Source organism: Aspergillus viridinutans, assembly GCF_018404265.1.
Source record: "Aspergillus viridinutans IFM 47045 DNA, scaffold_12, whole genome shotgun sequence".
Lineage (NCBI taxonomy): Eukaryota > Fungi > Ascomycota > Eurotiomycetes > Eurotiales > Aspergillaceae > Aspergillus > Aspergillus viridinutans.
The window spans coordinates 282,439-306,461 of record NW_025091228.1 but is presented as its reverse complement, the minus strand read 5'-3'; the positions used below and the strand labels follow the sequence as shown (position 1 = coordinate 306,461).

General features: G+C 49.2%; 5 protein-coding genes across 5 annotated transcripts; 4 read left to right on the top strand and 1 right to left on the bottom strand.

Moving 5' to 3' along the window:
* Positions 1-1,767: 1,767 nt before the first annotated feature.
* Positions 1,768-2,892, top strand: Aspvir_002513 (mitochondrial 54S ribosomal protein uL24m; the record flags this gene model as incomplete). Its single annotated transcript, XM_043274112.1, has 2 exons — positions 1,768-2,184; positions 2,245-2,892. The coding sequence occupies 2 exons, from the start codon at positions 1,768-1,770 to the stop codon at positions 2,890-2,892; spliced, it is 1,065 nt and encodes a 354-aa protein (XP_043130047.1).
* Positions 2,893-3,294: 402 nt separating this feature from the next.
* On the top strand, positions 3,295-4,893 carry rtt106 (putative negative regulator of DNA transposition (Rtt106); the record flags this gene model as incomplete). The annotated part of the gene is made up of 4 exons (XM_043274111.1): positions 3,295-3,412; positions 3,514-3,852; positions 3,917-4,273; positions 4,328-4,893. The coding sequence occupies 4 exons, from the start codon at positions 3,295-3,297 to the stop codon at positions 4,891-4,893; spliced, it is 1,380 nt and encodes a 459-aa protein (XP_043130046.1).
* A 2,849-nt stretch (positions 4,894-7,742) lies between these two features.
* Aspvir_002511 (casein kinase I) lies at positions 7,743-9,301 on the top strand (the record flags this gene model as incomplete). Its single annotated transcript, XM_043274110.1, has 5 exons — positions 7,743-7,871; positions 7,933-8,002; positions 8,056-8,204; positions 8,262-8,667; positions 8,721-9,301. 5 exons carry the CDS (start codon positions 7,743-7,745, stop codon positions 9,299-9,301), a joined length of 1,335 nt encoding a protein of 444 aa, XP_043130045.1.
* Positions 9,302-19,565: 10,264 nt separating this feature from the next.
* Positions 19,566-20,669, top strand: Aspvir_002510 (regulator of G-protein signaling domain-containing protein; the record flags this gene model as incomplete). Its single annotated transcript, XM_043274109.1, has 1 exon — positions 19,566-20,669. One exon carries the CDS (start codon positions 19,566-19,568, stop codon positions 20,667-20,669), a length of 1,104 nt encoding a protein of 367 aa, XP_043130044.1.
* Positions 20,670-21,337: 668 nt separating this feature from the next.
* Aspvir_002509 (RUS1 family protein) lies at positions 21,338-23,286 on the bottom strand (the record flags this gene model as incomplete). The annotated part of the gene is made up of 5 exons (XM_043274108.1): positions 21,338-22,183; positions 22,246-22,290; positions 22,342-22,746; positions 22,792-22,845; positions 23,134-23,286. The coding sequence occupies 5 exons, from the start codon at positions 23,284-23,286 to the stop codon at positions 21,338-21,340; spliced, it is 1,503 nt and encodes a 500-aa protein (XP_043130043.1).
* Between the last annotated feature and the right edge of the window lie 737 nt (positions 23,287-24,023).

Genomic DNA, 24,023 nt, shown 5'->3' with positions numbered 1-24,023 from the left:
AATGATCAAAACAATACGTGGCGGTGCAGAATCGTCCGTCAATAGCCCCCTATCCATCCCATACACACTAACGCCATCTATTAGAATTGGCTACCCCTTTAGATTTGCGTTCTCCTGATGAAATAGGAACTCCTTCGTCAGAGTCCCTCCCTGAGTTGACACACAATGCAGAGAGTAATCATCTCTCAATGAGATACACAGCCACAGACAAAAGAACGAGCAGAACTGCTGCATCAGACATCGCTTTTCCCGAGTCCTGATAGGATGTGAGGATTAATGCTATTTCCGAAAGAAAACAGACGCTTGGTCCAAAAGACGATCCCTTCATGCTTTTCGATTTGTCGAGCCACCTTTATCACTACATATGTGGTCATGCTTTGGTTTTGAAATGAGAGCGCATTACACGTCAGAGCTTCAGGTCTCTGGTTCGTCAGCAGCCTCTCCAGGCCTTTGCCTCATCATGCCAAAGGCATCTTGAGCATTTTCTGCCAATTGTAGAATGGAGTTGCTCCGCTGCAGGCTGTATTCCAATTATGGAGATGAGGGTCCGTCCTTCTTGGAATAGATCAAGGTCGAATGCAACATGACTGTCGACAGTGCTTGGTTCCAAATTGGGGACCATTCCATATATCAAAACAGGGCGCTGTCCATGCTGATTGATATACTCTTAGCTTAGGGTAAAACATATCTACCACATAACCGCTTTTAGCGTCATAGCTCCGGGAGAGGAACATCTCTGATTGGGGAGCATTTCCATTTGAGATGTAAGGACTTCGGCTCCATGTGATAAGCCATTGCAACCGGCGAACCGTCCGGCATGAACCTTGTTCTGTGCAAATTGGTAAGATCAATGACTGTGAGTCGAACTCAGTAGATCAGGCTTTTCACATGCCGCGTCGCCTCCATGAGACTCGATTTTTTGGTCATTTCACCTCTGCGGCAATCCACGTATCTGGCAATGGGTGTGCGGACCAAGTGGAAAGCCGCGTCCTCGCACACTTGAGCTGGTTCGAGTCCTCCCTGGTCATAGACGAATCGCCCTGAATGATGGCACAATATGGTGTGATCGTGGGTGTAAGGCCCTGCATAGACTGCGGCTACAATCGAGCTAGCCTGGCGTGATGAGAGGCCTTTGATATAGCGCTGTAGACCCTGCAAGAGATACTATTATACCTGAAATGCTATCCTTACTGCGTCGATTTGCCCACTGAACTTATACACTCTAGGATAGCCGTCTGGCTGGTATTTCTATAATGCTTTCTGAGCAAGCTGCTTTATCAGGGAGGTCATGCAGTGGTGTTCAGTGATTTGATGGGAGTAGAAGGCAAGATGCAGCACTTGTACCGTAACATTGAGGGAATGTGTAGTTGAATTGCAAAAATGGACCTCATTCATGTTATATATTCTGATCGGTATCTTCTGTGGTAACCAGTAACATGATATAAAAGAGATATAAAAGATCCTGATAACTAGCATAGAAGTTGTCATATCATGCGAAGGGTTTGACTGACTGGTGCAGAAGCGTCCAAATTGTGCAGAGCAACACTAGAATTCAGAGACCGCAGACAAAACCATCTGCTCAATATTATTGATAAGGTAACGCGTTGGGAGGAAGTACAATATCCGCCGTCTCCCATTGGTTCTTCATAACTTCCAACTCATTGCCGGTCACGTGCACCAAGAAGCCGCAATTTTCCCTTCCCGAGTGATATCTCAGGAACTGTTGGTGATCCACAATTGGCCATTGCTAGGACAGCATCATTCAAGATGCAGAAAATTATCCGGAGGACAGCCCTAGCGAGGAATCAGGCCCAGCGAAAGGCGATTCGAGCGGCCAAGGCCGCCGAGCGCGAAGAATTCAAAGATGCGTTGAGACAGCGTTTCGCCTTTAACCGCATAGAACTCGACAATATCCGCGCCGAGAGAATACGACGCCGGGAAGACTGGTTGCGAGGGCCCCTCGCCCCAAAGCGTGATGCAGGCCTCGATGGAAAGACTTTTGGATCTCTCAGCCCACAGGCGATGAACCCTCCGACCATTCCCAAGCACTTGCGCAGGAAGTACATCAATATTGCTGCGGGTGACCGGGTGTGTATCATGAAGGGCAGAGACAAGGGCAAGATCGGCGAGGTCATTAAGGTGGACCCAAACAATGAGACTGTGATGGTCAAGGACCTCAATATGGTGAGTTTTCACGGTTGCATACAATCCATGACTACCTACTAAGACCGGCGGCTTCTACAGGCCGATGTGCATTTCCCCGAGTGGTTGAACGAGCAGTACGGAAACAAGACTCCCTTCAACTCAGTAAACCTGCCGATCTCGCTTGATGACGTCCGACTCGTGGTCGCGCTCGATGACCCGGAGACGGGCGTCACGCGGGACGTCCTGGTTGAGCACGTCTATGGAGGAGAGCCCATACTCGAGAGAAAATATGGCACAGACACCCCAAAACACACCAGATATATTGCCGGCGAGGACATAGAGATTCCGTGGCCCCGCAGCGAACCGGCAACGATGAAGGATGAGGAATGGGACACACTCCGTATGGAAGTTGAGACGCCGACATGGATTCCTTCTTTGCACAACGCCCCGTTCCCTCCTAGCGTCCTCGACGAGCTCCGCAACCCATTTTCCAAGTACCGGACGAGGCACGACCCCGAATGGGTTGAATCGAAGAAGATGGAGGACCTCAGAAAGGAGTATCTTCAAAGCAGGTCTTTGATGACACCCAAGGGTGAACTCCTCGCCATGCTGCGGGCTAAGAAGGCCGAGAGTATGAGCGCCAGACGGGACGCCGACGGAAATTTCATCATGGACGACCAGACGGCTGGCTTCATTGCGAATTTCATGCAACAGAATGTGGCGAAGAAAGCTGGGTCTTCTGCCTAGATTCCATATGACATTTTAATTGGGATACTGTATTCGACCTTTCTTTCTTGGGATTCAACTGCGTGTATACAACTGTATTGTAGCATAAGACAATGAGACAAATTTGACAATAGAAACTATGTATTTTTGTCTGCTCAATGCGCAATGCCATCGGTTTATTGCGATGCAACACAATGGCTATCTAATAGCTTATCAAACGATTGACCATCGCATGAATACAATGTAGATAGAGGAGCGTCATCTCGAGCGATTTGCCGCCGGGGCCCGTGGTCCTTTATCCCATCCCATCTATCCGCACTCCGATTTTGTCTCTCTCATCCTTTCTTCTAACACACAAGTGTTCAGCCCCGTCTCCGCTATTTCTTTCTGTTATTTGGGGCTGTAGCTTGTAATTATATCGTCATGTCTTTTGCCACAATTAACCGATCTGCTACGAAGACTCCTTTGGCCAGTATCCCTGCCATTGAAGATGCCTTCGCCGCTGAACCTTCTTTGAAGAAACGGATTTATGATGCGATTGGTACGCACACTCTCACAATCCTGGATTTCTGTCAGGCATCTGTGGTTACGAGATGCTGCTGGGAAATACAAGCTAACATTTAACATTTTTTCCCTTAACAGAGAATACCCCTCAACATGTCCCTCTTTTCGAGGATATCGCTAAATATACCTCCAGCCTGCTGGCCAGGCGCGCGAACCCACCCACCCAGCCCGTAGAGGCCGACGAAGGCCCTGCCGCAAAGAAACGGAAGCTCCAGAATGGCAATGTCGGAGGCAATACACAGTCCTCAGGCGATGTTAAGGCGGAAGCGTCTTTACAATTCTACATGCAGGATGTCTCCTTTGCTATACCGCAACGGAAGAAGCTCACCCTCGAGGTAACTTCCGGGCGCGGTTCTCTGCGCGCGCGGAACCAATCGTCAAAGGAAGTGGAATTTGGTGTTCCATTGGATAGAATACGTGAGTTTTGAACGCGTTGTGCTTGGTAGCTAGAGAGCGCTGACGTTGTCCGTACGTTTGATAGGACATGTTTTGTGCCTTCCTGTGCCCGAAAAGGCTCAACGGCAATTCAACTTCTGTATCATCCCGCAATACAGCGATGGCATCAACCCGCCTCCGGAAGGCGAACAAGTGTTCGAGTCCATGGTATGGACTGTCTCCGATGGACCGGCTAAGGCTGCATTCTCCGGGAATGGGCAGCAGGTTGGGACTGGTGATGGAGAGACAGCTGAGGCCTTGGTCCGACGGATATTGAATGAGAATTTATCGCATACAAAGGTCGTCCGCCCGGATGAGAGGCAGTTTGTGAGTGCTATGCCAGAGGCGCATCGGAAGGGGGAGAAGGCCTATCATGTCAAAGCCTTCCGTGGTAGCAAAGAAGGTACGTGATCTTCTTAGTCTGACTCTTCGTCAGTGAGCTTATTCATATCTTCAGGCTATCTTTTCTTCCTCTCTACGGGTGTTTTCTTCGGCTTCAAGAAGCCATTGGTCTTCTTTGCCTTTGAGAACATTGAGTCGATCTCATACACTTCAGTCCTCCAGCGCACTTTCAACCTCAACATCGCGGTGCGGCCCCACAATGGTGATGAAACCGAGACGCAGGAATTTGAGCTGTCCATGATTGATCAGGCTGATTATGCTGGTATTGATGCATATATCAAGAAACACGGTCTACAAGACGCGAGTCTGGCAGAAGCGCGACGTGCTAAGCGCTACAATACCAATGGAGTCAAGGCAGAAGAAGATGTTGCTGGCACCGCGGACGACAATGCTGCAGTGGAAAGCGAATTACAAAAGGCTCAGCGCGAGCTCGAAGATCAGGAAGATGAGGACGAAGAAGACTATGATCCCGGGAGTGACGGCGAGAGCGATGGTAGTGGATCGAGCAGCGAAGAAGGCGAGGACGGGGATGAAGAAGGCGACGAAGACGAGGAAGGGCAAGACCTTGTTGCGGCCGAGCTTGGAAGTGAAGCAGAAGACGTAGCTGAGGACGAGCTGTGATCTTGGTCTCGAATCTGTGACACTAAATTTCGTGCACTCGGTTCAAACAAGATCATCGTCATGTTTGACTGGCCCTTTTGCATCCCTGCTATTGATATAAAAAGCATCCGATTGCTTTCCCCTTGTTCTTCACTAAATCATATCTTCTACAGTAAGCTTAATCACAAGCCGCGTAGGTAGATCGAGTCCAGTTCTTGTGGAACATGAATAACCGATGCGCAACAGTTATAAAAACATCATGCATGACCAATGCCTGCCCTGGCTTGCGCAGGTAACCATCATCCAATAAGATGCTGATATGAATCCAACTCCGCGTTTCACGCCAACATGGTCTGATAGACTCGAATGGCCCACAAGGAAAGGGACAAGAACAGGGATGGAGTTATTATGGCATCATATAGTGGGCCAGTGGGACGTGGCAGATCCTGCTCGTTTTTGTCCCATTGACTGTGCCATACTCAATTCTCTTTTTCCCTGCCAATGCCTCGTCTATTCTGTAATTGGATCAGGATCCTGTGAACCACTCAGTCAGTTTTGTTTGGCGCTCAGCCGTTCGACCATCGTTTAGAAAATTTGAGATCTAGCCGAAGCCATTCCTAGAAACGCTTCTAGATCAATAAAGAGTTTACGGGTATCTGATCGTTTGTACCAGTTGGTATTAGGGCGTAAACTGAGCAGAAAAAATACATCTATGTGCCGCCCTACAAGTCAGAATATGTCTTAGGTACCTTAACCTCCTGGTCGGGTACAAAACGGTATCAGGGGCTATCTATCATGTCCTGAAGCGTCTCCGCCGCAGCAATGCCAACTCAAGCTGCTGTTGTCGCCACAAGAACAACTGTCGAGCCGTAAAACCCAATCGCTGGCGCTTATCAAAGGCTCTTGAACCGGTATACATTTTTACTGGTAAATTCCAGGAAAGCTGGGGACAGGATTGAATTGTAAACAGATCTTACAAATTGGTGTACCTCACGTACTTGCCAGGTTGAGCCGGGTTATGTATGTACCATACGGAAGACACTGACGAACCTAAATACCATGTGACATTCCGCAGTAGGTACAGTAGTCTGCAGGGATTTACCTGATAGTGTCAATGATGAAAATGATAGTAACCGCAGTAACAAAAGATCCTGATCTGATCAAATTCCAAATCGGCTCCCTTACACAATTCTGCAACTTATCAAAGTTAAGATGGATTGTTTCCTTTTATGTACTTGATCAGATGGCTGGATTCCACTGACTTTAGTACTCAATACGTGGTAATGGAGTACTCAGCCACTAGACTACAGTAGACTACCTAGATATCTAGTTGACAAGCTTGGAGCTCCAGCTCTCTGTTGAGCTAGTCTCATTCCTTACTGGCTCATCACTAGCAGACTTGAGACTGGCGCCAGCATAACCCGCTTTCCCATCTTTAAAACGTTATGAGCGCTAGATAGATAAATGGTGAGTCCCTGAGCCAAAGCGGCCCCGAGTCCAATACATCGGACATACGTACGGGAAATGATTACCGCTTTTTCCTTTCCTTAGCTATCCCTAGTGAAGTTTGACCATCACCCCCTTCCTCACTGGGCGATAATAATATGGTTACTTTGTCGCCCCTTAACTACAGGGGATTGAGGGTCTCAGACTGAATACTGGAGTACCTTAGGTAGCCAGGAGGTGCCGAAAGGTGATTCATTGAGTAATGTATGGGGTAGATACAGTATGAATTACTCTGCGCATGCATCCATTCCAAACCTTGACAAAATTCACAAACATCTTGGCTACAACCATTGAAAATTACTGTTCCGCGGCTGTACAGTACTGATAAGGTAGGTACCTTAGGCACCCAAGCAGTCTAACTCGACCAGTGACAAGACACTCAAGATTTCCTTCGCTCAGCTAAAATCATCCAACCAGATCCCCTTTCCTCGCCTGAAAGTCCAAGTACTGCCCTGTCTTTCTCACTCAACTGTCGGATTGTAAGGTATCTAGTTGGTATTATTGCAGTCTCTCTCTCTCTCCGCCTCATTATTTCCATTTCCTTTCCCTTTCCCTCCCCCGTGGGTACCTAGTCTAAATCCTGTCCTGCACTTCTGACTGGTGTACGCTGCGTGGGCCCCCCGTTCTAACCACTCATCGTCCTCCATCTTTCTCCGTTTCCTCTTCTCTTTTTGTCCAACTCCCCAACTTCCTGTCTCCTTCTCCTTCGCCTGCTGAGTCTGCCCTCTCTCTTCCAGCTCTCCAATTTTCCTATCAACCGCTGCACAGTGCGGCTTATCGTGCTGACACGCAGTTGGTTTGTTGGTTCCTGGGAGTTGCCTTTTCTTGTTTCCCTTTTGTCCTTTTCCCACGTCCTCCCATTTTCCGCGGTGTTCGCCCGACCGCAATCATTGCCAGTGTGCAGCCCCGAGTCTCAGTCCGCGGAGCAACCTTCTCGACCTCCCGTCGCCCTGTACACACAAATCCTGAACAAATTCGACGATTGCCTTTCGCCAGGTCATCTGTATCACCTTTGCAATCGTCTCTAGCGGCCCTAGGCTTGTTCTCATTTTTCCGCCTTGCCCTTATTCTCAAGATCGACTTACCTGCCCGTCGAATTCGTTCATGAATAGTCCGGCTTGGTGAAGGAACTATACCTGTGCTTATTTTACGTGGCTCGACGATCCTCTGTGAGTAGACTAGCAAGTTTCGGATTCAAGTTATCTGTTTTCGATGTCACTTTAACTCGCCATTTCCTGGTCGTTTCAGTTGCTGACGGCTCAATTGAATGCAGTTCGTCTTCCACGTGATATAATATCGAAGGGGTTGTCCACGATCGTCACTTCGAAGTCGGTTTAACCTGATATCGAAACACGGTTGCGAACATGGCATCTTCGTCGTCCAACGTTGTTGGAGTTCATTATAGAGTGGGGAAGAAGATTGGTGAAGGATCTTTTGGTGTTATTTTCGAGGGTACAAACCTCTTGAATAACCAGCAGGTGGCTATCAAGTTTGTATGTTTTACTCGAAATCGAGTCCGAAATGCAATGACTCCCGATGATCTAACTGTCACAGGAACCACGCAAGAGCGATGCTCCTCAACTGCGTGATGAGTACCGGACATACAAGATCTTGGTCGGATGCCGTAAGTTCACAAAACAATACAAAGGCTGGCCGATAATCCTGACTCGACTGCAGCTGGCATTCCCAACGTCTACTACTTTGGCCAGGAAGGGTTGCACAACATCTTGGTCATTGATCTTCTTGGTCCTAGTCTTGAAGACCTCTTCGACCATTGCAATCGTCGGTTCACTGTTAAGACCGTAGTGATGGTCGCCAAGCAGATGGTGCGTGCTGTGTTCTTTTTACTCCTGCTGAGTGCTCGATACTAACCGCATTATCAGCTTTCGCGTGTCCAAACAATCCACGAAAAGAATCTGATCTATCGCGATATCAAACCGGACAATTTCCTCATCGGACGACCGGGAACCAAGGCCGCCAATGTGATTCACGTCGTCGACTTTGGCATGGCCAAGCAATATAGAGATCCTAAGACCAAGCAGCACATCCCATATCGTGAACGGAAATCGCTGTCCGGTACAGCACGTTACATGAGTATCAACACCCATCTGGGACGGGAACAATCACGACGGGATGATTTGGAAGCTCTGGGCCACGTCTTCCTTTACTTCTTACGAGGTGGCCTTCCCTGGCAGGGACTGAAGGCAGCTACCAACAAACAGAAGTACGAGAAGATCGGAGAAAAGAAGCAAACAACTGCCATCAAAGATCTCTGCGAAGGATACCCAGGTATGTTGTTAAGCAAGCCGTACGCGTTGGACGGAACTGACTTTGTCATGCAGAGGAATTCAATAAGTACCTTACCTACGTCCGCAACCTTGGTTTCGAAGACACCCCCGACTACGACTACCTGAGGGACTTGCTCACCCAAGCTCTTAAGAACGCTGGCGAAGTGGAGGATGGAGAGTATGACTGGATGAAACTGAACGGCGGCAGGGGCTGGGAATACAAGGCGTATTCGTCCCAGCAGCACCTGCAGCACAATCTTCCCAATTCGTCCGCCCGCGAGCTCCATGCACAGCAGCTCCGCGGCAGCCAGAGGCCTGGCGTTACTGCAGACCGTTTAAACGCCGCGCAGCCCCCGCCCCCATCTCCAGCGAAACCTGGAGCTGGGAAGACGCGCGACCGGCCAAGCGCCTCCGGCGGAATGCCGCCGAAACGCCAGAGCGGGGGTTTGGAAGTGACAACACCGACGGCATCGACCCAGGCGCAGTTCCAGAACTCGAATGCGAATCTGTCCGGTCGCATGGGAAGTCCGGCGAACCCCACGAAGAACAGCCAACAAGGCCAGGGCACTCAGGGCAATGACCAGCAGCCTACTTTCGTCCAAAAATTGATGAAAGTGCTGTGCTGCGGTAGGTGATGAATCTGTCAAGTTCCCAAGTGTCATGCCTCCGTGCTTATACAAGCTTCCAGGTTGACACAAGGTTCATCGACGGTGTCTGTGTAATTCTATATCACGCTGTGGCCATGTTGATCATTCAACGCTCTTTTCTCTTTGTGTCGAAATTTTTGGGGGGCTTGAAAGGCAGCATGCTCTTATTTTTCTGCCAGGGGTTATTACCCTCCTGGTTCGGATCTAGCCGGCTATACAGGCACCACTCGCAGATGAGTGCACCATGGCTCGGGGGTTTCCATGCTCTTCTTTTCACCCTTTCTCTTCTGTCATCATTGGGTCTTGGTTCTGGGTCACAGTCCCGCCCTGTCTACGCTCGCTATAACTTCTCCTGATGACACCTTTTACTCGAGCTTGGAGCTTGACCCGCCCACTGAACGAGGAGCTCTTCGCGCCCTCCCTACCGAATACTCCGTCATCCTCACAAACATCATAGTCATCATTCATTTCATGGTGCTACGGCTCGGAACGGCGAACTTTGAGAATTTGTCTTTGCCCTTGCATGTGTGTTTTTTGTCCAGCTTTTCCGTTGCGCATTTCTGGCGTCAGCCATTTAATATTAGATTTCTATTTCCGTCTTGTTTGCTGCCGCAATTGATTTGATCACTACCCTGATTCTCGCCGCGTTGCTCCTCGCCTCATCGCACACCACCTCCTTCCGTCTCTATGCGGCTTGCCGTGGCTGCCCTTCGATGGTAATTCTAATGACCGAGGAAGAAGCGGCGTTTGTGCATTTGATGGAAGAGTCCCTCCCGCCTGGATCGGGCAATCACTCTGTTTTCACGCGAAGCCTTAGCATATAAATGTTTGAATATGTCCAACGTGGGATGCACCATTGGTCATGGTGTTCATCCTTTCAAAAGCGGCCTGTGGCTGTCTGTTGTCTTCTCGTCCGTCCTTGCTCCGGAGCGTCTGTCTGCAGGGAGTCCCCGGGTGTGATTTTGTGCTTGGTTCATGCTCCGTTATTCTGCCTGTTCCCTCACACAATCATGCTCTGTGCTGTTTGTCTTGCCTTCTCTTTGCTCCTTTTCGTTTCGCGAGTCAATATGACTCTCCAGGAAAGGAATGAACTGTCACAGAGGGAACATGTTTGATATATGCTTCTGTCCTATAATACCGCGTTTGAATTTAATCTTTGCGCCTGTATTCAAGTTTGAGCAGCGGGTTGGTTCTGTGAAGATAGCGTCTATGTGTTTCTTCCTGGCAGTGCTTTTAAAATCGTGTCATACATTTACACATGCAACAGCTGGCTACCAAGAGCTGGCGTAGAGATATCGAGCAATCATTACCTAGTCATCAGCCAGCATTGTACTCCGGGGATACCAATAACAACCAGTAGTCTGATCGACTTGCAAAGTATGCTTCGCTACGGGGTGGGCAGGCTGTATCCTCATAAGGAACATGGTGTTTTATAGTCTGGGCCATTAAGTGTAATGGGGCCTCTTTAAAGAGAATCAACTGTGGGATTCCAGGCTATGAACCAACAGAGAGATAACTCTAGACAATCGAAAGGACAATGCAAGAATCGCACTCGAAAGTCTATGCATGCTCACCAGAGTTCCTCGATGTACTGTTTGCTCACCAATACGTACGTGCCACATCTCTCCACCAGAGGAGGAGAACATATCCAGATTGGAATCATCAACAATAGGATGGTCAGGTTGACCTTTTACCAGTCGACGAACTCGACAGACTAAGGGAAACTTTGTCCCGACGTCAGAGCAAGAATCGGACGATCCTATGGCAGGGATTCTGTGGTCTGATGTGTCTCTTCTGCAGCGCACACTTTTATACCACGTAAGGCAGCTCGTAGCCACTCCAGTACCCTCCACCACCAATACACGAACGAGAGACCTTGGACGACTAAATGATGGAGTGCAGCGATCGACAGAGGGAGTCCCCGATCTCAGGCGTGACGAACGACGATTGGTGATTCCTCTACGGAGAAACTAGCCCGTTACTGATGGTGGTGAGGGGGTATTCTGCAAGTCCAGTAACGCTGGATGGCTCACATGCAGAGTCGGGACTTGGGAATTGCAGGGATTGGATTCGCCAGGTGTCTAGTCTCTAAGAGCAGCTCTACTAGTGATAAGGTGGTAAGTGCTAAGTCGACATGGTTGTGGTGTATTAGTCTCGAGTAGGGTAGGAGTGCAGGCTTGCAGTAGTCCTGTCAAGCGAGAGGAATCCTCGTCTAATGGACTGCAGCAATATTGAACTCCCTCCTCTTGCCCTTGCTTGCTTCTTATCTACATACAGTGAGTGGTGTCTCGCCTCTAGGACTGCGTCTGGCTCATGCTAGGATGCTGTCATTGTGCATGGTATGCCGCGAGTGTCTGAGATAGATGAGTCCACGACGTTGCCGAGGTCATTTCAGTTGCAGGTGTAGTGACTAGTTAGGTTAGTTGGGAGGGAGGGTGGCCAAATCTCCTTGGTAAGAGTGAGGATCGTCCGATTGAGGGTGTTGATGCTGAGGGGAGCTACTACACAGTATGTATGTTGGAGTAGCTAAGACTCCTCCAGCCTGGTGTGGTGCCAGATGCTGCTCATACAGGAAGTACTCTGCGGATCGAGGCATGAGTGACATTCGGGTAGATCGGGCCTGTACCATGTTGGGATCGGATTCGATCAACCAGTTGAAGACCGAGTCGGCACTCAGGCTGGTCAGAGCCCTGAAAACGGTTAGGACGGGATATTGATGGAATCGTCGAGACGCTGTGAAGCGAATCGCTTGATTTCCCACCGCACAATCGACCAAAGCTGGAAAGTTGCAAAATAAGATCGGACTCGATATATGACGTCGTCCGACCCGAAGTTCGAAATCCACACCATATGCCAGATGGGTGTAGGTGCGTACGTACTGCACTCCCAATTTCAAAGTTTGCACTTTATCTCGAAAGATATAACCATATTTCGATCTTCTCGGTGGAGAGCAGATGAAGTCATTGCCGTGGGGATCGTCCCGTCTTTCCTAGTGCTGTGACATGGCTGCGTCTTCGGTGTGGATTTAATTTCCTTGTTTCTGAGGGTGCGACAATCCCCACTGAGACATTCTAGAACGGATCAACAGACGGATGAGAGATGTTGATCCCGGGTAGACCTGGCCATGAACAATCTGTTAGCAATGATCAATTGTCATGATAGGATCGGTCAAATGTCTGAGTCGAAGTTTGAGACAGGGGAGAACGCAGGCTGGTCAGCCTCAGAGGCATCCCATTTGTCAAGATTAGACCATCATCATAGCGGGTTGATTATGAATTCCGCACAGCTTGATGAACCGAATAGGCTAGAAGCATGAAGCAATTCAGCAGGGACGGAATCAGTTCGCGTGATTCAGAATCACCCGATTCATGCGCTATCGATTCCCTCCCCTTCCAGAGAGTTCGCATTGACTGCATTTCTGCATTGCCAACAGTGGAAGAATTGTGGATCTTGAACCCAGTATTCAGTATCCACTCCAAGTTCGTAACCTGCAGGGTGAAATTTTTCTAGTCCGTATATTCCCCTGACGGTCCTTGTCTTGACCGGTTGACCCCGAACTGTCACGCGTGGACTCGACTCGAGAACCTTGCTGGGCATCCAAGCATCCAGGCCGCAAAGACGTTCCACTCAAAAGACTCGATAGGCGAGAGCCGACGGTCAAAGCAGAGGCCAAGGTCCCCATTGTTGGGCCGGTGCACATTAGGTCGCGGAGCACTGCAGATTGCATTTAGCCTGATGATCCAGGGACAGGTCTGAGTCGACCTGCCTGCTCGACTCGCTCGGCTTGTTGGGCTCTGTGTTCTGTTTAGTGTTTGGACTTTCGCAGCTCGCAGAGTCTAATGCTTGTTGGACGGAGGTTGCTATCGACGGTGTCAACGTGGCGTTACCCCCACGACACGTGGATAGATGCATCTTGTGAGAGAAGACTGCCGTACTCCGTACATTGAGCATAGCTGGCGGTCTTGGAAGTTTGCATATCTCCTATCATTGGATGGAGTGAAAACTCCAATGTCAGGAGATCAGACGTGTCCGACTAAGTCATTGATACTTTGATTTCATATGATCTATCTTCACGATAGCTCAGATGCTATCGAGGACCCTGCGGTAAGCTCTGATTTTTCTCTCCTGCATTTTTAGCCAGTTTCTACGGAAAGTTTGTTCCAAAGAGCCACGGTCAATGCATTATTCTAGAATCAATCGATTTCAGTAATTGCTCCGATTGTCTCAGAAACCGGCATAAGATCGCCATCTTCCGTGTTCTTCGTCTAGTCGTTCTACGCTTAAGCAGAAATATATTGATGTAGCACTATTATCAACTATAAACTAGTTGAATGGTCAATATCAAGTGGCAACAACGGGTGCACTGACACGCCCAAGAGTGCCTGGATGCCTTGGAAACTCGACAAAAAAAGGTTTTCCAGACCAGTGGCGATAGTGTCACTAAGGAGACGGTTTGGTGCAACCCACGTCCCCATATGTTTCGGAGAAGACGTAGGTAGTCCCTCGTATCTACTCCGTTCGTGTCTGTTTATCTTTTGATATTCATGGTCCGAATTCGGATGACCGAGACTTGTTGTGGAGCCGCTGGTCGAAGATCTGGATCTGATGAGTCAAAACTAAAAGATCGGTGTTGAATGTTGATATCTACGAGAGGTACAGTACAATGGAAACAAATCTCAAAATCATGATAGCGCTAGTCCATAGTTCGTAGTTAATACCACTGGTAAAGCCTCAAGGCCGACGATCGTCCGGATTTCTATCTATGTAACTCCGCAGTGGAATTGTGCATAGATAACCATCGGGAAGAATAGGAATGGCTACACCGGTGAGGATGATGCAGTAATATGGCCATGGGACATCAGTTCTCCTGACTTTTGTACGTGGCAAATCGAACAAACGGAGGATTCGGTTGACATTGGGTAGTACTTCGGAGAAATTGCAAAAGGATGCTACTAAAAGCGTAGCTCCGTGCTCCATACATTATTGACGAACTATTGGTGATGTGGCTTCCTGTACTCGCAGTTGGCAGCTTCCATAATTGTTCTAGAAGGCCAAGGTTCCTTACTTTTTTTTTCGCCGACTTGGCAAGTAAGGCTGAACGTGGCTGTGCGACTGTTGTCCGTTCAAGCCTTTGAGAAGAGTTAAATATCAATTATTGAGAGTACATTTTTAAGGGAGGAAAGGATTGATGTCTTGACCCTTGGCTGGAATAATACAACATTCCCGCCTCATGGTTTCTTCTTTCAGTACTCCGTACCGTTTGAGCGATATCTAAGAGACTAAGGCTCGATGATCGTCTGGCACCATTCGCAAGCAATTGCGCGATGATTCTCGTTATAGGTGATTTGCAATATCGAGATTTCGACGGCGAGATTGTATAATGTTGCAATTGGTCAATATAGTAGTATAGGCACACTACTACTTGAAGTTGTGGCACAGTGACACAATGCACTACAGAATATGATGCAATTCCTATCACTCCTGTCGTACACGGCATTACCAACCCTCAATCAATAAAGTCTAGTCTAGCAAGGGATGGTACGTCCAGTCGAAACCTGCGGTGTAACCATGACAGGAATGCTAGAATGCTTGTTTGATAGATTAAAATTCTGGATGACGAGGCAGCGACCATACTTTTCMACGACGACGAGAGTAGAGGGGTATGAATTCTATATGGCGTAGCGCTCGCATACCATAAGCGCTAGATCTAGACTGGGCCTTAGGACATACCTAAGTTAGACACTAGGCTAGATAAAGATTAGAGAGTGTTTACAGAGTCCGGAGTGCAGAGCAAAAGCTCCATGCTCTCATCTCACTCTTTGGCAACACGTAGTCTTGGTCTTGACTGGCTCCAAACAACTGGTCTCGCGACATCCAGGTCCAAAATCGACATGAAACCGTACCACTTGCCTAAAAAAGTAACCAGATGAAGGCTAGAGCCGTCAAAGTCGGCGTCAACCGAGAAGTCAACCCACGGACAAGCCTGCTTAGCGCCGTATTTCCGGGTCAGATGCCTGACTCCTTCAAGCCAATCAGCGCATCATGTAGATTAAATCAACGGATTAATGACGAATCAAGCTCGAAACCACTGATGCTAATAATGGTCTAAAGTCTCCAGACAGCCAAACAAAGGCCCAGGATCGACCTCGTGATTTAAAAGCCCCGCACGCCTTGGGTCGTACCTTGGAGTCTTGACTGGGACATGGCCCCATGAATGATGAAGCCCAGCCAAGGCCCCACAAAGGCCCCACACACGTTGTTAGGCTGGCGGGCTGCCTCCTGCCGTTCTCTGTCATTAGGTAGTCTCCAGAATGGGTGTGGCGCTTTGAATTGCGGACTTGCGGGGCCCTATCGTCAAGGACAAGATAAGGTGATAACCCAGGGAAGTCCCCAAGTCCCTAGCAATGAGAGTCAAGGGAGTTGATTAGCCACGCGCTGGTGATCGTTATGTACACACATACAGACTCACGCAAGCCACCCCTCTTTTGTTAGTGTCCACTGGCCAGTAGCCACATTGACGACTATAGACACCCCCACGCTCACAAGGTGGCATTCCCACATTCTGATTTGTAGGCATCTTCGGAGTAACCTAGTCCCGTTACTAGCAGCATTATTCCTCGGGAGAGATTCTTTGGCTGTTCCCTTGACGTTCTGGAAACATTCCTCCCTTCCTTTGACTGTTGACAAGAGGTGTCAGAATGGAAGGTAGGGATAACACATTTCTCGAATGGATCTTAACCACGCAGTGAGACACACACGCAACTACTTGATTGCGCTGCAGCTGCAAATTGCAGGCCCTTGCAGATACGGAGTATCTACGGAGTACTAGTCGATGAAGGAATTAAGCAGTCTGGGGTGATAGCACGACTACACCCGCTTGAGAAATGGTCTCGCACTGGGGGTTATAGTTGGCGTTCTAAGTTACCAATGGCCAGACGTGTCCATGTCTTCAGACACAATAATTAATAAGCGATCATAGAAGTACATCAGAGTATCAGACGACTTATCTGAAACTATGCACATATTGAGCTTCTTATATAACTCTTCTTATATGCAGCCATGTTGACTCGCGCAAATCAACAGGCAACGTCCATCAAACCATCACTGATGATCATGAGCTTAGGAAGCTCTCTTCTTGTCCACGACCCACTAGACTTTCATAGGTTAGCCTACTTGAGTTTCCCTACAATCCTATCAGCACTTGGTCGCCTTCAGCAAAGTGTGAGCGCTGAGCACTGAGCACTGGGGTCGTTCTCAATTGGCCAAACGCACTAGCAAAGTATGTGGTGTCACTCCCTCGTACTATCCCTTGCTTCTGGCAGCACAGCCTTCTTGGCAACCTGTAGATCTGACTACTTTTGCCAATCAAACGTCTGCGTGGGAACGAACGCACAACTGTTTGTCAACTTTTTGTGCCTTCTTCCGGTTAGGTTGGTTGGGTTGTTGGTAACCAGATCCTTAGTGATGTGATGCCAACATGTGCTCCATATGACTATTGAACCGTTGAACTGGAATGACTGATTTCTTATCTCGGTTGTCAGGAACAGCGCAGGTGATCCCAATTAGATGGATCAGATTCCTCGACTTTGCCCTCGTGTGCCATGGTATCGAAGCGTCAACAAAGAAATGGCAGATCGACGTTATCCAGGTACATGAGTACCACAACAATGACGAAAGTGCGCGTTCCATATCCTTGGGTCTTGCGGTCATCAAGTGGCGGCCACCTATGGAGAGCTTCGCATCAGGTGCTCTCCTCTTGAGAGTTCACGCAAAAGTATACTGGCGCTGTAGATCCAACGCTCTATATCACCTATTAATATTCAGTATAATCTTATAGCACCTGGTCTTTAATAATAATCTTATGAGAGCAGCAGAACTCCAGTGAAATACGGACATTTCTCAGTAGTACCAACCAGATCTCACTGGATTTACTGTGATACCTTAACCTTCAGGTCTCTCTACCTTGCTGTAGCGTAGGACGTTTGGTTAGGTGTAGATAGTCAGACCTACATCATTACTCCTGCAACATTCTGTCATCTGTGAAACTTGGACCGGGATAAATCCCTCAAGATTCTCTCCCTTGCTGCTGAAGATTGGGGTACCGATTCAACGTCAACGTAGCAGATAGATAATCCATTGCGGAAGGTTGCATGGGATCTGCGTCCAGTACCAATGGAATGAGGAACCTGTCCATCTCCCATTCGTTTGCCGTAGACGCGACTCTCTATTATTTTGATCGATTTTGATGTGATACTGCTCCTTTTCCCTTTCATCATTCCTACCAGCTCCTTCCTGTTCCTGTTGCGGTCGGTTACAATTTCCAAACCCATCAATTCATGAATGATGGAAGGCCATTTTCTACGGGATCCAATTCCACTTGTTCGGAGTAGTACAGTACAGCAAGAGGGCACGAGACAGATAGATAGGCAGAGAAGCGCAGAGAGAAACTGGACGGACAGGCGCCGGTCTCCACTCTTACCATACCTTTTCTAGTTTTCACTCCACCAAATAACTCTTTTCCTTTTTTCTTTTTACGGATATTATTCCAGAATTTCAAATCGCCTGGTGCCCGAGTCTCAGCCACTCAGCGCTTAGGTACTATGCGGGACTGGGCCCACTTGGCGTAATCTGTCTGCCCTATTGGAATTTTCTTCTTTTTTCTTGACTGGCATGGGTTGTGAGTTGGATGAAAGACCCACCCTCCACCTCCTGACCAGTGGCGAGCACGATTCAATCGCACACTTCCCCACCCAGAGGCTTCCAGATTCTGTTCAGGTTACGAGCACATTTTCCCTTCTTGTTCTTTATCTGGTCGGCCTGAAGCCCTAGGGAGGAGACATGACGTGATCCTCACTCCTCTTATTAGAACATTTATTCTGCGTTCTTCTCTGCGCTTTCCATTGTAACCAGTACCTTTAGTAACTTTGTTCTTAATGAAGTGATTTCTGGTACGTAGAAAAAAGAGCACTCCTCTTCGTCCACTTGGTCTCTTCTGTTTTGTGTCTCTCTTGCAGCCAAAATTCCTCGTACCAACATTGGAACAGAAGACCGCTCTCGCATCATTGTCCGATCATCACTCTCCCCATCCCTAGTGGCTCCCCTTATCCGCCGAGGTCGGCTCGATAAAGAACAAGTACATACTCCGGAGTAGATACTACCTTAATAGTACGTAGACCACGGGGGCACGCCCTTCCCTGCTACGATCAACCGGGAAGTATCGTCATTTCCCAAATTGATTGTGGTGCAAAAGAGGCGCTTCCTTGGGTCGAATCATTGGATCTGTGATTTGATTCGATTGTTGGTTAGTCTGGAACTCAGGACGGTCGAATTCTCATGCCTAAGGTGTGTTTCTATTATTTCATTCCTTTTTTTGCGGCTTTGCCGGTTTTTTTTTTTTTTTTTATCTTTTTTTTTTTCCTTCTTGGAAAAAGTAATTTCCCTTCCATTTTCCTTCCTCCTCCTTCCTCCCTCCTTCCTCCTTGGCTGTGCCGTTCCTGTGGACCCAACCGCCCCCCGGCTGCTCGACGCTTCCGTGCAGGGTTTAGAACTCTGAAGGGTCTGTCTGATCATCGATTGTGAATCCTCTCTCCACTTTGAGTTCCCTCTCTAGGCTCTCACTCTTGGCCTCGCTATCATTCAAAACTACTCGCTTCCCCTCTTCCTGGATCCATGTGCCCTTTCTGAGACCTTTTCACCTTTGCTTTATGTCAACTGTCCCTTTCTAGGATATACCTCTTGTCTTACTATCATTGTTGTACTCTTAACTACTGTTTCATTATTACTATATTATATTCGCACCCTCATACCGCACCTCCCCGCAGGCAGCAGACTAACGGTCCTTTGTCTCTTATCAGACCTCACCCCTCGTTCAATGATAACTGAATCATCATAACCATTCGCTCTCTTACGATACGGTGACACGTCAAAAGTCAACACCCTTCTTATACCGTTCTGCGCCTTCGACTGAACGCATACAAACCATATACACTACGGCCTCTTGCATCCTTGCTCGGTTGGGTTCCGTGTCGGAAGGCTGCAGACATCGATTGACTCAACACCACTCCACTACCAAACATTCGCCCACTGTGTTTCGTCATCAGTTCGGCAGTCCGGGTCAGGGAATTTGGGGACTCCCTGAGAACCCGTGAAATACGTGAAAACGAGAAGCCCCCACGACTTGCATACACCTCTGGTAAGGGGACAACCTTGTGTGCAGTGACACAATTTCTCAACAAGCTCAAAAGGGTGCCGCATGCTATACGCGATGCTCAAAAAGAGGTCTTTATACCCTCCTTTATTCTTCTGGAACAACACTCCTACTTCGACGCCCGAACTCTCGCCGACGTCATCGTCGTCGGACAGCGAGTCGGACGAGGATATGGACTCGTCCGGCTCCCGTCCGCTGAGTGTGAATGTTCAACCGGGTGCATTCTGTTCTATGCGACCAACACTCGATGAGGTGCTAGCGAATACGGCACCTGCTCCATACACACTTAGCGCGTTTATGGCGTATCTGTCTCAAAATCACTGCCTCGAGACCCTGGAATTTACTTTGGAGGCCAAGCGGTACCGGGAGACGTATGACTCGCTAACCCATCAACTGCGAGAGTCACCCATTGTGACCGATTGCCCCGAAAGCCAGCATTTGCGTATGCTCTGGCAGCGACTTCTGACCGCATACATCCTTCCCGGTGCTCCCCGCGAGATCAATGTTAGCAGCGAAGTTCGGGAGGAGATCCTACAACACGCGAATTCGCACATCCCCCCACCCCCTGAGACACTGGATGCCGCCGTGAAACTGGTCCACGACCTGATGGAAGAGTCCATCTTTCTCCCCTTTCTCAACGCCTATGCTACATCCGCGCATGTTTTGCCGCTCTCGGAGCCCTTGTTCTCGAACGATGACGATGTTACCGTCGTATCGAATTCGAGTTTAGATGAACATGTGGTCAAGAGGGGGAGACGGCTTTCGCCCAAGTCCTCCCGGGAGCTGGGAGCCCCTGTTTCCTCGGGGCCGCCCTCTGGCCATTCTAGCCGCTCCAACTTCTCATTCGGCGCTGTCACCTCCATGGGCAAAACCAGTAACCGCACTTCCGGCCAGGTTTCGTCCACGACCAGTGGTGACTATGCTCTGACCGACGACTCAGGAAGTATGCAGTCTACTTACAGTACTGGAGAACCCATGACTCCTCCGACCACACCACCCTCGAGTGAGCCCTCCTTGACTTTGGGTCACAGTCCGAAGCATCGCACCGAGAATCCTTGGAAGAAAATGGGGATGAAGTTCGGATTCAAGAAGCGTTCGGGCAACGGGAGCTCGGGCAGTCAGAATCTGCGATCCTCTATGGATGATTAGACAGCTACGCTGTCGACCGATGGCTCTCTTATCTCGTTCAGTCTAGGAGGTCCTTCTCAATCTGGCGGATCGGACCATCCCTAGAAGGTGGCTTGGTCATCTCCTTTCTCATGTTTTACGCTGCATCATTTGATAGACACGACTTGGTTGCATACCTTTGCGCTGCATGCATACTCGGATTCATATTTGGGTTGTTAAGCGATCGCTTCGCATTTGGACTATTTGGATATGAGTGAACGGTGCAAACGCATGGCATTTGTTCTTTTGGGTGCATTTTCATAGCAGGAGTTTTTGTGAAAGGTCAAGCGAGTGAGCATTTTCCTCTTCTGGTCTGGTTCACAAAATCATATAGAATTTGGTTGTTGCAAAAATTGGATGGGAGGTGACTCTGTCCTGGCGTTCCTTTGTTGTCCATGTGAGCGACGAGGTCGACCTTGTTATCCCTGGATGATTCGATGATGAATTGATTGTTTGATGATGCATGGACTCATGTTTACGACTCTGGATGCTGACATGTCTCGCATCTTGGAGCTCGCATATCTGGACTCCCTTCTCTGGCATGTATATAGATACCCAATACGACTGACTGCCTTTTGGCTGTACAATGTCCAGTAGTTGACTTCAAAGGTTTATGGATTCTTTTCTTAGACATAGAATAGACGACGTCGCTACTGGTGGTTACCAACCACAATCCTCCGCCTAGTCCTTGTCTCCAAAGCCGCTGTGGTCAAATCCCAGCCCGCCTCCTCAAGACTCTGCAGATATCGCTCGAACCTCGCATCGCGATTGAGGAAGTCCAGAGTGCGCGCTACCACACCCAAGATCTGCCGATCTCCTTCCTCGGACGAGGAGATATACAACACGCGCGCAGCAAGCAATGCATGCGTCCAGGCTTTCAGCTGCGGTCTGGCGGTGCAGGTGTTCTTCAGGACGAGACTGGCGTACCAGACAGGGCCGTGCGCTCCGCGCCGCACCAGGTAGAGGAGATAATCCTCCTTTGCGAAGAGAGTGGAGAGTTCTGGCATTGGGACCGTGGTTCTGAGGCTCGGTGATGTTCGTATCTTTGTGTTTGTGCTAGTGCTGGTGCTGGTGCTCGTCGACGACAGGCGGAGGAATCGGTCGAGGGAGATGCCGATCTGGCAATACCCGAGTTTGTGGCACTGGTTGGAAGCTGACGTCCACTTTAGGATACCGTCGGGTTCGAAGATCCTTTCTTGTTTGGAGACATCGGCGGGTGTAAGCGGTGACCTTGATGTTGTCAAGCAAGTTTGCTGGACGGACGGTGGTGTTGGATGGTCGACTTTCCTGCTAAGACTAAGGGCATGGAGATCCAGAGCCGGATCTGACCCGAGAAAGGTGGAAAAGACGATGTTGGCGCGCTGTCTGTTGAGACTGGTCATCTGGACGGCGCGCACGGCGGCGTAGTTCATGCCCAGGTGGACGGTGAGCAGGAACAGGAGGCTGGCCCAGGTGGCTGCGAAGCTTGTTACGCGGGACACGACGAAGGAGCCGACCTGTGTGTGCGTGTGAACACCTGTCAAGCTATCTCAGGAGTTCGGCAAAGACCGAAGCTTACCAGCATCCCGATCAGGGAGATGATCGTCTCTTGCGACGAGTCTTTCTACAGATATAGTTCAGTATGCTCACTTTCGAAGATTCCGCAGCCACTTACAGCATTGACTTCAGCGAGGTTCCCCCCACGAGCAAAATGGGCACTGAGACTCGCCTTGGAACTGCCCCCGGCAACACCGCACAGAGCGCGCAGCACGCCCGCCGCACTCAGTACGCCGACGCGGCCGACTCCCGCGGGGATCATGGGCGACAGGCAATCCAGGACCATGGCGACGTCGTTGAACACATCGGCCGCGAGGCGGTACATCTTGCATTCCGGCTCGAGTGCTGTCCCGACGCGATGGGCGAAGAGGATCGTGGCGATCCGGCCGGAGGAGTCCTGCAGGATGTGCAGGAGGAGAGCGGAGGTTGGAGAGGCGTTGGCGTTGCCGACGCCGACACCTTGGAGTACGGCTCTGGAGGATAAGAGACCGGCGATGGAGCTGCAGAATGCCTGGAGGGAGTCCTGAGGCGAGGCGTCAGCTTCTCTGGTAAGTCATGTGTACCTCACGCGGCGGAAGGTGTCGAGAATCCATTGAATTGGGTCCTTACGAAGATTTGATACCTTCCTATGATTAGCAACTCTTGTTCTGTCAAGTACCGAAAGGTATCCTTACGGCAGATAATCATCGGTAACACTGTGGGGATACCCAGAAGGCAGAAAGACATCGACGAGCAGATTGACGAAGGTCATTGGAGACCATGGCGATGGGGGAGTAGAAGAAGGATGCTGGTATATTGTCAATCACTGTCCAGCGTCTCTATATCGACAGTAAAGATCAATGGGCGAGTCCACGCAGTTGCACGAGAGTGACAAGTCACATGTAAGGCTAGGGATCAAGGCTTGACACACCATCACATCGACCCTTCCCCATTTGTTGAGACTCTTCTCATGTGGATTGTTGGGATGTTCTTGAGTTTCGGAATAGACATAGGTTGCTGTGGGATTGTTGGTCTCGTCTACTTCAGTAAACGCAATGGCGTTTCGCACGTCGCTTCTAGCCATCTTGAAGGCTCTGGCTCTATGATAGAGGTTTCATGTACCACAGTAGATCGTCTAGAGATCAAGCTGTACTGCGTAGTGAACAAAACCAGAGGACTACTGCTTTGCTTGCAGACTGCAGTTGAGAGTTGTAGTGTTGATAGGTTGACAGGCCAAGGTCGACCGATAAGCTTCTGCGAATCGGGACACGTGGGACGAACAATGGAAGTAGGTTATGCGAGGATCATACTCGAGACACAGTTCAAAGCATTTCAAAGCGCACTTTTCGTGTCTATATATGCTTAAAACAATTTAGAGATCCAAGGAAAGACAGCCCAAAGGTGATTGGTTTTCGGAAATGCATTGTAGTTTCATCGTTGAGACTCCTGTTGTCAACAATGACCAGCGAGAGGAAGCCGAACCTCTCGACGAAAAACAGCCTAACCATTCCAGCAGACTTTTATAGTAATATGTACAGATGTTTCTAGACCCTGACATTCCACAGTCAAACATCAAAAGAAACCCCATGGTGTTGAACGCGCCCGAGAATAGACCCAACTTGTAACCGCTAAGTGCGATGACTTGCAAACCACCAGCGCCCGAATAGAATTGAGCAAAAGAAGAAAAGGAGAGAAACAGTCGGAGACAGGCGGCCAGGCACAGCCGTTGACGGAGGTGTCGGTCGTCGTTTGTTCGACGACTTATCACCAGCATGGGGTGAAGTGCTGCTGGTCAAGGTACACTGGACGTACCAATACCAC